The sequence below is a fragment of the Sesamum indicum genome, linkage group LG7 (assembly GCF_026168435.1).
Source record: "Sesamum indicum cultivar Baizhima isolate 11 linkage group LG7, ASM2616843v1, whole genome shotgun sequence".
In the NCBI taxonomy this organism is placed as follows: domain Eukaryota; kingdom Viridiplantae; phylum Streptophyta; class Magnoliopsida; order Lamiales; family Pedaliaceae; genus Sesamum; species Sesamum indicum.
This window is the reverse complement of record NC_142663.1, coordinates 5,435,923-5,447,548: the sequence shown is the minus strand read 5'-3', so window position 1 is coordinate 5,447,548 and position 11,626 is coordinate 5,435,923. Positions and strand designations below refer to the sequence as shown.

At 30.9% G+C, this 11,626-nt stretch overlaps 1 protein-coding gene across 1 annotated transcript; it reads left to right on the top strand.

The window, feature by feature from the left end:
- Positions 1 to 6,191: 6,191 nt before the first annotated feature.
- LOC105166030 (C2H2-like zinc finger protein) lies at positions 6,192 to 9,112 on the top strand. The gene is made up of 2 exons (XM_011085229.3): positions 6,192 to 6,935; positions 8,431 to 9,112. The coding sequence occupies exons 1-2, from the start codon at positions 6,356 to 6,358 to the stop codon at positions 9,054 to 9,056; spliced, it is 1,206 nt and encodes a 401-aa protein (XP_011083531.3). The 5' UTR covers positions 6,192 to 6,355; the 3' UTR covers positions 9,057 to 9,112.
- Positions 9,113 to 11,626: the final 2,514 nt, after the last annotated feature.

The following is an 11,626-nucleotide window of genomic DNA, read 5'->3' as shown; positions in this document are numbered from 1 at the left end:
TTAGGCGCAGAAATTTGAAAGTTAAAACCCTAGAAACGGTAACTGCCATAAACGACAGCGTCTTGTAAATGGGCCAATAGGATTTGCGCTTCGATAGAAGAGGCCCATCTAATACACACGTGAGAAGCCCATAAAAAGATGGAGAAAGAGGTCACTGAGCTATTTCCATAGAAGCTTATACCCATTTCAAACTAGACCTTTTAACATAAGAGAATCTCACCTAATTTTCTACTGGCAAATTAACCTTTAGAGATAATTACAACCCCCGTCTCTAAATTCAAATTTTTTATAATTTAAAAAATTACATTTAACATCCCTAAAATTTGCTTTCACCTACAAAAATAAGTCCCTCCATTAGTCAAAATTCACCGAATTCATTTATATTAATAAAAAAATTAAAAAAAAAATCTATATTAACCCCAATTTGACTTATTGCATGTCAAATAAATATTTCTATAATTAAATCATCCCCATACGTCTTCACGCGTTAACGCATGCGAGGAGGTATGTCTTCACCATTATAAGGGTAGTTTAGTCCGAAAAAAATTATTTAACTTACAATAAGTCAGTAATCAGTCAATCAAGTATAAATATTAATTTTTATTCATTTTTTTTTTGTTAATTACCCCTAATCTATGATGTTTTCAATGTTCACAAATAATTAGGGTCATACGGCACCTATTTTCTGTGAAAGAGTGGTCATTAATTTGAGTCCAAAAAGATGTCAGAAAAATCAACTTTAATCATTCTTTAAAAATTATATATTCCAAAACTTATCCGAAATCAGAGAACTGAAAGAACCACGATGAACTTATCAAAGCAATCTTTTATTTTTCTTTTTGTACAAAAATGCTGGTGGTTCCCTCTATCATTACCAACACGGGGCAGAGGATGCCTCTATAACTATAAATTATTTCAGTTGGTACTTATAAACTATCCATCAATATAATCTCACATCGATATAAAGAATCAAACTCACAACCAACGGCCCAAAAGCTATTCGTTCTTACCAATTGAGATATTAAAAAATATGTAAGAATCTTAATAATGTTTCAATGAGATAAGGGTTAAAAGATGTATTTGATGTGAAGGGGAGGAGAGACAAAAATCTTAGTCAATTAGATTCTGATTTGGTGTTGGCACCAACACCAACTCAATTGTTCAACATGTATTGTTAGAACAAACATATGTCATAGCACAGACCACAACGATGTGCCAAAGGAATAGTTGGGCCACCCAATACCGACTTCTAACTACTACAATTATTATACCAAAAGATTTAGGCGTTGTTACGATAAATTTTGATAAAAACAAATAGTAAAGTGCTGAAAAGGTGAAGATAAAAATAGACTTCAACACTCAATTAAGGGCGATTATGCCTTTTTGAGTAAAAATGGGAGATTCAGACAAGATTCTGGTAAAATTAACTTTTTTTTTGTATCACTTGAAGCATAGAAGGCAAATAAATGCTCAATTGAATTATCAATTGAGAATTATTATTCAAATAATGGGATAGTTCCACCCTTCTCTATTGAAATTTGGTGTAATTATATATAAATTTCATGTGGTTGGAGAAATTACATCTAACACCCCTTAGGTTTGCTTCCGTATAATAAATAAGTCCCTCCTTTAGTCAAAATTTATCGAATTTGTTGATATTAACAAAAAAAATAAGAAAAAATCTATATTAATCCTGATTGATTTATTGCTGACTTATTGCAGGTTAAAAAAATCTTTTTATGGGCAAATTACCCTATACGTCTTCATGTTTTAATGCATATGAGGAGGTATATATATCTTCACCATCATAAGAGTAGTGTAATTCGAAAAAAAATTGTTTGATCTGCAATAAGTCAGTAATCAGTCAATCGAGGGTAAATATCAATTTTTATTTAATTTTTTTGTCAACATCAGCAAATCCAGTGAATTATAACTAACGGATGGACTTATTTGTTAGACGGAGACAAACCTCAGAGGCATTAGATGTAATTTTTCAAACTATAGGGAATCTATGTATAATTATACCATACCTCAGAGGAAGAAAGAGTAATCATTCCTGAAATAAAATAATCGTTTTTAGTTCAAATGTTATTAGGAAAAAAATATCACATCAACAAAATTGATCAAAAAATTAAAAATATCCAAATTTGCTTTCAATAAGTTATAATTTAATTCCTATTAAATTAAGTTGTCAATACTTAAAGGGATAATTACACTTATGTACACCTCTTGACGTCTGGTCCATTTATACAAATTATCCTATATTTTAAAAAATCATACATACATCTACAAAAAAAATGTTAATATCATTTACACAAATCAATAGTATTTTTGGAAAAAAAAAAAAACTACACGTACACCCCATAAACGTCGACATCATTACACAAACTACCCTATTTTTTTACTGTCAGTGGTGGTTTATGTAATTACACAAAAGACAAAGATAATTTGTATAAATAGAATATAGATCATGAAGTATAAATATAATTATTCCTATTTAGAATTAGGGTTAATTACACATAGACCCCCTTGAAAAATGCAAATTACACTAAACCCCAAAGAAGTTTTAGAATTACACTTGCAACCGCTCCAAGAAATCATTGTTAACATCTAACCATCTTTCAAAAGGGTTTAAACGAAAATGCTGACATTAGCAAAAAATATTATATAAATTCCCAATTTTACACCATATTAATATTCTCATATTAATAATTTTATACTTATAAGAAGAAAAATATAATGATATTAACCCCACTTTATATATAAGTATTGCATTAATCTCTTTATAAATATAATATACATGAAAAATGTTAAATGAAGGGCAAAATTAAAAATTTATATAATTTTTTTGCTAGAATCAGTATTTTTTCCGTTCAAACAATAATAAAATGGGGTTAGATGTAAATGAAAAATTTTCGTAGAAAGTGTAAATATATTTTAATTTTTTTTAAAAAAAATATAATTTCACAATTTTAAAATTATTGATATTGTGAAATCCAAACGCCAGTGTGGTGGTACAGAAATATTACCCCACACTTTCACTTTACTAAAATTAGAAAGGCATTAATTAGGGTTTGGAGCACACAATTTGAGCTTGCTAAGTTACAGACTTTAGGGGGAGAAAAAGAAAGGAGAAGGAACAAGACAATAACTCCAATCCAGCCAACATGCATCCCATGTTACTTCCATTCATTCTAACATGATTTGGACCCAATTTCTCTGTTCACTACATCAATCTTTACTGCTTCAAAACCAGCCTGACCGGTTCGAATTGGATTTTTTATTGTAATTTCTTTCTATATATCTTTTATTTTATTTTTAATATACACGTAATACGTATAAAAAATTTTTTAAGTAAAATTGATGATTTAATTTTTATATAGGTAATATATATATAATAAAAATTGCAATAAAAAAATCTAATTCGTGACCTGCTACTGCAAATATATAGTGAAGCATGATCACAAGTTGATCAGATGTTGATTGGTTTCTTTTCGTTTTCTTTTCTTGTCTATTTAATTATTAGAAGAGTACAAGCACAGTGTTGATGATGTCGTGTTGATGCTCTCTCAACATCGCCCTACAGAGAAAAAGTCTGATCAGTTCACAACTTCCACCTACATACAAATAAAACTTAATTTTAACCATGTAAATTATGGTATTTTTATTCTTAGTTTGGCCAAAAAAAAATGCATGTGACTTACACTCGATCAAATTAAATTATAATTTAAGGGGCGTTGACATTTTTAGTCCTGTAACTTAGGGGAGTTGGCATGTTTGGTCCTGTATGAATTGATTTACAGGGTTAAAAGTACAATTTAATTGTCATGTGCAAGTCACATTCAGTTTTTCGATCGAACTAGTCAAAAAAGGGCTAAAATCTTCAAAATTATAAAATTATAGGACTAAATTGCCAAAATTAATTCGTACAAAATCGAAAATGCGACCCCCTTAAGTTACAGGACTAAAAGGGCAATTTTTTCCATACAGATATAGATTAAATTGCATTTTTTTGTTTGTATCTTAAGTCTAGTACATTTTTCATCTCATTAGTTATAAGATTTTCATTAATGATCTCAAAAATTAAAAAAATTCTCACTTTTAGTCCTTTCTTTCGTTAGTATTTTAACGAAAAAGATTACATGGATGTTATCCTGAACGCTGAAAAGTTAACAACCATGTGATCTTTTCTATCAAAATAGGGATAAATGCAGAATTAATTGGTACCAGAATATAGGCCACTTTGCGATTCAGGTACCATACTTCTTAAAATGAACATATTTGATACCATAGTTTACGAATGTTGCAATTATAATATCTTAGTTTCTGATCTGACACTTTTAATATCATGCCCTAATTTTTAAAAATATCATTTCAGTCCCAAAAAGTTTGGATTTTCACATATCTAGTTCCATCGCTTGAGAATGGTATCAGAGTCTAGGTTTATTGAAAAAATATATGTGTTAATATTACTTTTTTAGATATTTTATCCACTAAGGATGAGACTTTTAAGACAATGCAATCGAACGAACATTCGAGTTACAACAGAAAATACTTTCAGATTTTGAAAGATCATAGATGGTATTTCTTTATAGAATTTCTAGAAAAGGGAGAAGATTACCTCCAAACATCAAATGATGGTTCGAGTGACAACGATGAGTATTTCCAGATCTTGGAAAAGCATAGAAAGAATTTCGTCTTAGAAATTCTAAAGAATGCCACAAAACATGATCCTAAACCTCTTACTGAGGAAGAACAAGAAGAACGGCGGAAAATTCACCAGATCTAGAATGTGCTACCAGGAAATCCGATGAAAAACATATATGCAACCGAAGTCAATGCTAGATTACCAGCAATGAAAAGTAGAACAGATAATTTTCTTCACTAAAAGCGTCACTTGCCATAGTTATGGTACAAAAAAAAATTATATTCTTATTTTATGGGACTAAAAAAGCATTTTACCCAAAAAATACTCTACTAACTTTAAAATATGAGATTAAAAATGGTATTTCCTCTCTCTCTATATATAGATGGGAATTATTGAGAAAAAAGTCTCAGTAGACATACATATGTGCGTTTGTGTGATTAATTATAAATAGAGTTTATCATATCTTTTATATATTATGGATGGTTTATTTTTGTGTGTGAAATAATTGGTTGATAGATAAGAATGAAAGCATCCTCAAATAATTAAGAAAAGATAAGACCACCAGTATATTAATCTGGACTTGGACATCTTGGTACTAGACCAACATTTTGTCTTGATTTTAACACTGCACAGGCACACAATTAAAATCTTAATTTTGTTTGAATAATTTAATTCACTTTTCTGGTTTTATTTCACCGACTTCCATCATAATTTATTCCACTCGCAGACACTATTGTAAAGTAGATTATTATATGTCTTTAATTAGTTCATTCTTTTTTTTAAAAGATACTTCTTTTTTCCTTAATATATAATTTATTGTGACTATATAATTATATTAGTTTTTAATAAATTAAATAATACATCGATTCCATTAATAAATTGAGATTATAATAAACACATATTTAATGTGACAAATAACCACACATTTGATGGGACTCGAATTCATGATCCAAACTTAATCATAAAATTTCAAACTTAACCATTAAACTAAGACATTATATATACTATTATAAAAGAACATCTTTTATCGTACTAATTTTCGAGTACCAAATTCACTTATTAATTAATTTCTTTAATTCCTTCAATAGTTTTTTTTGTTAGATTAATAATTTTAATATTTTTTAAATAATCTCACAGTTATATATATATATATATATATTTCTCTCAATCCAATACTTTACGTTTTTCTTTTACCTTACTTGTTCATTTTTTTTCACAAACTTTCAAATGTTTAATAAATTTACAATTATAATTTATATTGTTCGTTTCACCTCATTCTATGTTTCTTTTTCTCTCACGGACTTTTTTTATTTTTTATTTTTTATTTCCTCTCACCACGATTGTTTATTTTTATAAAAAAAAATCTCTCTTCATCACATACTATAGTTTTGTTTTTTTGTTTTTTTTTTGTCTCACTCTATTGTTTATTTTTATATGCTTGCGGAGACTTAAATATGGTAATGACAAATTAATCTAAACATACCTATTAAAAAAGCAAAATTACATAAAGACCCCGTCCCAACTCCTTTCCCCATCTCGGATCCCACCCCACATTAAAAAACACCTCCCAAATTTTAAGACCCCCCTTCTCTCTCTCTCTCTCTCACACACACACACTCAGAAATGTGTGTGTTTTCTTCTCCATGAAAGAGAGAAGTAATTCTGCACGAGCACTCCTCTTCCAATTCCTAGCACTGATCCTTTTTCATGGCAGTCCTGAGTTTCACCCCAGAGCCCAAGAAACAGGCTTATTCCAACCCCTCCAAGAACAAGAAAAAGCAACGAGCCAAACACAAACAGCCCTCATCATGGGATCAAATCAAGAACTTGCTCACCTGCAAACAGATTCAAGACTCTAAAATCCACGACCCCTCACGAAACCCCAATAACCTTTACTCCTCCTGCACCTCCATTTGTACCTTCAGGGATGTTGTCCACGGCAACACCAGGGTTGTACACCGCGCCGACAATTCACCCGACACTGACGCTACCTCTCTCGGCCAGGAGACCCGGCTGCTCCCCAAGAAGACTACTACCACTACTAGCCTTGGATCATCGTCTTCTCGCTCTATTAACTCCGCCTCCCTGAGATCGAGTGCCGGCGCTGCTTCCTACACCGGCCGAGGCATGCAGCTGCGCAAGTTTTCTGGGTGTTATGAGTGCCACGCCATTGTTGATCCTACCCGGTATCCATTGCCAAGGACAACCGTATGTGCTTGCTCTGAATGTGGAGAGGTTTTCCCAAAAATTGAGAGCTTGGAGCATCACCAAGCCGTCAGGCATGCAGGTAAACTTCTTTTTTCAGATTCTTGAGTTTTTTTTTTTTTTTTTTAAATAAAATTGTGAACAATTTGTTTTAATTTAACTATAGAAATAAATATCCATATATTGGTTGAATTCGAATTACCCTCATCATCTAATTACAAATAATGGGTGAGGTTCATGATAGAAAATTCTATCTCATATCATATTTAATTGAATCTAAACTAATTATACAATAAGTGCAATATATTTATTGTCGTGTGATTGGCATACAATTTTAAAAAAATAATTAATCATATAACATATATATTACACTTATTCTATAATTATTGGTTTAATTCAACATAACCTGATACATGTAAAAAAGTTCATTCTAAACTATCCAATGGTAATTAAGTTAACTAATTATTACATGATATTGAGTAATTAATTAATGAAGGATTTGGTGTAGTTTTTACAAGTTTCACTACCACTTTATCCTCTCATTTTCTCCTTTAATGACCAAAACATTTGAAGGGCCATCTATGTTTGACTATTTGCAAGTTGCTTCATCATTACATGGCCTAGCTGCCCCCTTCATTTTCTTTTTCATTTTCAATTATTTTGGCCAGTTTTCAATATCTCATTTCAGAACAAATTGTTAATGAGATCTATCTTAAATTATCGATTTGAAATTTTATGGTTAAAAATTATAGATTTGACTCTCACCAACGTATTAATATTCGTCTATTTTAATAATAGTTATTAGTCTATAAATAGTGATTGCTTAGTTGTATATATTTAATATTAATAATTAATATATATTAAGTGTTAATAAATAAAATTTATTATATAATTATAATAAATTTACTGAAGGAAAAAAATCTCAGTAGAAACCAAATAAAAAAAAATAAAAAATATTAATTAAAAGGAAAAAAGTTCAGACAAATTGAAAGTGGAGGCAAAACGGCATTACGCTGCAACTTAGACAATCTTAAAAGATGAAAAGCGGGTTTTTATCTGGTGCATTACTTTCATCTCCCATAAATCTCTGCCTTTCTTTCTCCAAGCACTCTCTGTCCCTCTATTCTGCCACTTCAGTTTTCTATTACAGCTTTCAATCATAAAACTGAAAAGTACCACTCAGCACCACGTGTCGCTCCCTGGGTGGCCCTTACATTGTTAGATTTTAGGTACTGGTACCCCACCGACAGGAGGAGATCAGGTTTTTAACCCAAACCAATTATTATTAGTTTATAAATTACAGGCGCCTCTCTGAAAATTTAACCTCATTAGAAATATATTTTTATTATTTATAGTTTTTTAAATAAATAAATACTTATAATTACGTCAAATTTTTAAATAAATAATTATAATTTACTCTCTTTTTTAAAAAAAATTGTCGATTTTCATCACTACAGATTATTAATAGACATAATTTTTATATAAATATAAGATAAAAAATATTACCATTTTAGTTACATTTTCTGCAATTATTAATAGAAAATAAATAAGAAATAGAAAAATGATAATTGTTGCAGTATCTGAGTTGGGAGCAGAGGATTCCAGCCGCAACATAGTGGAAATAATTTTCAAGTCGAGCTGGCTCAAAAAGGACAACCCCATTTGCAAGATCGAACGGATACTAAAAGTCCACAACACGCAGCGCACCATCCAACGGTTCGAGGACTACAGAGACGCCGTGAAGATACGCGCCACTAACGTCCCCAAGAGAAACGCCAGGTGCGCCGCCGACGGAAACGAGCTACTCAGGTTCCACTCCGCCACGCTGACGTGCTCGCTAGGGGACCGCGGCTCCTCCAGCTTGTGCGGCTCCATACCGGCTTGCGGCGTCTGCACCATCATCAGACACGGGTTCCAAGGTAATAAAATAAACGGAATCCGCACGACCGCAAGCAGCGGACGCGCCCACGACTGCCTCGGCCGTTCCGGCACGCGGCGGGCGATGCTGGTGTGCCGTGTGATCGCGGGGAGGGTGAAGTGTTCGTCGGGTGATGAAGATGGAGCGGCCTCGCCGGCTGGAGGCGCCTACGACTCCGTCGCCGGCTACGCAGGGATATACTCGAATTTAGAGGAGTTGTACGTTTTCAATGCAAGGGCGATTCTGCCTTGCTTTGTGGTGATTTACAAAGCGCTTGAATCTTAGCAGCTTTAATTAACGACTTTAACTTACACAATTTGGTCACCGTCTTTTATTATTAATTCACTTGCATTTTATGTTTTATTCTAAGTAAAACATCATATGCAATATTAATATACAATTAAAAAAAGGGTAAACTACAGCAAATTTTCCTAAAATTTATAATAATTACAAATATATCATCGTTATTCAAAAAATTATAAATACTTTTTTTAAATTAATTATTATCTAATAAATACCCTCTACAATGTACTGCCACGAAAATATATTTGTTTGATGGGCATTAATTTAGACGGATATTTGTAATTTCAAACAATGATGAGATATTTTAATTACGATAAATTTCAAAAAAATCCGTTATAGTAGTGCATAAAAGTAATGAGTTTGTGTTACATCTATATATAATAATTCTGGTGAATAAAAAAATTAAATAAATATATATTCGGTGTGTTGGTGTCGTATTACTCTTCCATGGGCATGAGGATTTATATATATATATATTTTCAATTCCTTTGGCAATTCATAAGTTTTAACGAAATTTTAATGTCAATGACCATATTCGATAGAATCTTTCAACATGAGGAATTAAATGTGATGAATCTGAAACTTAGGGGATTAAATTCAAATAAATAATAGAATTGAAGGATTAAAAGTGATATTTACCCTGGTAGAATGAGGTAGTTGCTAAACTTACTATCCACCCCATCCTCATCAATGAAGGATATTGTCATCTATGAAACTTCTGTCCTGATTATTATTGCTTTGACAATTTGAATGCAGACATCACTGTAATGAATATCAATTTTCAGGTCCCCTCCTTCCCACCATTAAGGCTTGAGATGTGAACACTTATATATTTTATCATCAAATATGTATTTATATTTGTATTAATTAGTCGTCTCCACATGCAGTCTTCACAAACATATAAAAAATAACTGTGGTGTGAAATGAAAAATATATATATATATATATATATAAACAATCATAATGTGAGAGGATAAAAAAGAAAAAAAAATCTGTAAGAAGAAAAAGAACATCGAGTAAGGATGAAACAAAAAAATATATAACGATTTGTGAGAAAAAGAACACATGGAAAAGATAGGTGAGAGCATTAGGTTCAGAAGAAAACAAAATTATAATTACGATATTATTAAAAAATATTAAAATTATACTGTGAGAAACTTTTTTTTTTTTAAATTAAGATATTGATCATTTAAAAAATAAAAAAATATTAATGTATGGGTTGCAAGTTGCAAGAGTTGCTACTAGCACGTGAGACGCTCTTGGGAAAAACGCAAATAGCAATTATAGTATGGATAAAGAAAATGATTCACGACTTCTGACTGAATGAATAGGCTTCTCCCTCTCTCTCTCTCATTAATACAATTATAATACAAAATACATTTAATACAAATAAATTAATACTACTGAATCATTTGGTCGTGGAAGACTGGGAAAATGTATATTGATTTTTTTATTTTAAATCATATTACATTTTTTGCTTTAATTAATATATAAAATTGATATAATGTATTTTATTTAGAAATATATTATATATATATATTAAATAAGATATAAGGTGTAATAAAATTTGAAACAAAAATTATTTTCTTTTTAAAAAATAAAAGAGCTCATCACATAGTCATAATAATATTAAATTTGTCATTGTCGGCCAGCTAACTATCTTACTTAGAATTAGTTGCAACTGAGATTCAATTGGATTAACAAATGCGTTGACCATTTGGTATGCCATCTCAATTTTGTTTTCATATGTTTGATTTACAATAAATTAATAATAATTTAATTTAAAATAAATATAATTTTTTATTTTATTTTTTATTGGTATCAATAAATTTTAATTAATAAAAAACTTATATTTATTATATGAAAGCAAATTTTAAGAGTACTAAATATTAATTTTCCAACTATAAGAGGTTTATATGTAATTACACTGAATCATTATTACTCAAATCTCTACCTGACTGGATTTGGCGGTCTGAATACTCAGTGGCCCAACTGCGCAAACCATTATTATCAGGCAGAAAAGTCGGTTAGATTAGGCAATTTGGGCCGGACGTTGAGCCCATGCAAACTGTTTGGGCTGAGTCCACAAGCTGCTCACTCCCGGTCTTTCCGAGGTATGTAGCTGTCAGGCATGATGAATAATAAATTATACATGGCTAAAAAATAATAATAATAAACCTCTTTGATTTGATTGTAACAAAATATTGATATGTAGGGGAATATTATAATTATCAATAAAAGGACATAATTACCTTCTTCCTAAAGAAAATACTACATACATCATAGGATCCGCCAATATTGATTTTGGGTCTGGTCGTCCGACCCGACCCGACCCAACCCACTCCAATAATCGTAAATTAGGGCCTTTGATTATCTGACTACACCCAACTGAAGATGATGTCAAGTGGACCAGGCAAGTAGGCACATTTGACCTTATAAACACATTCGTTATGTTTTATTTATGATAAGGCACATTTATTACAATTTACCAGCATTAAATATTTTCAGTTCGAACTATTCTATCTCAATCTGGAGCTGACTTAAGTATCGAA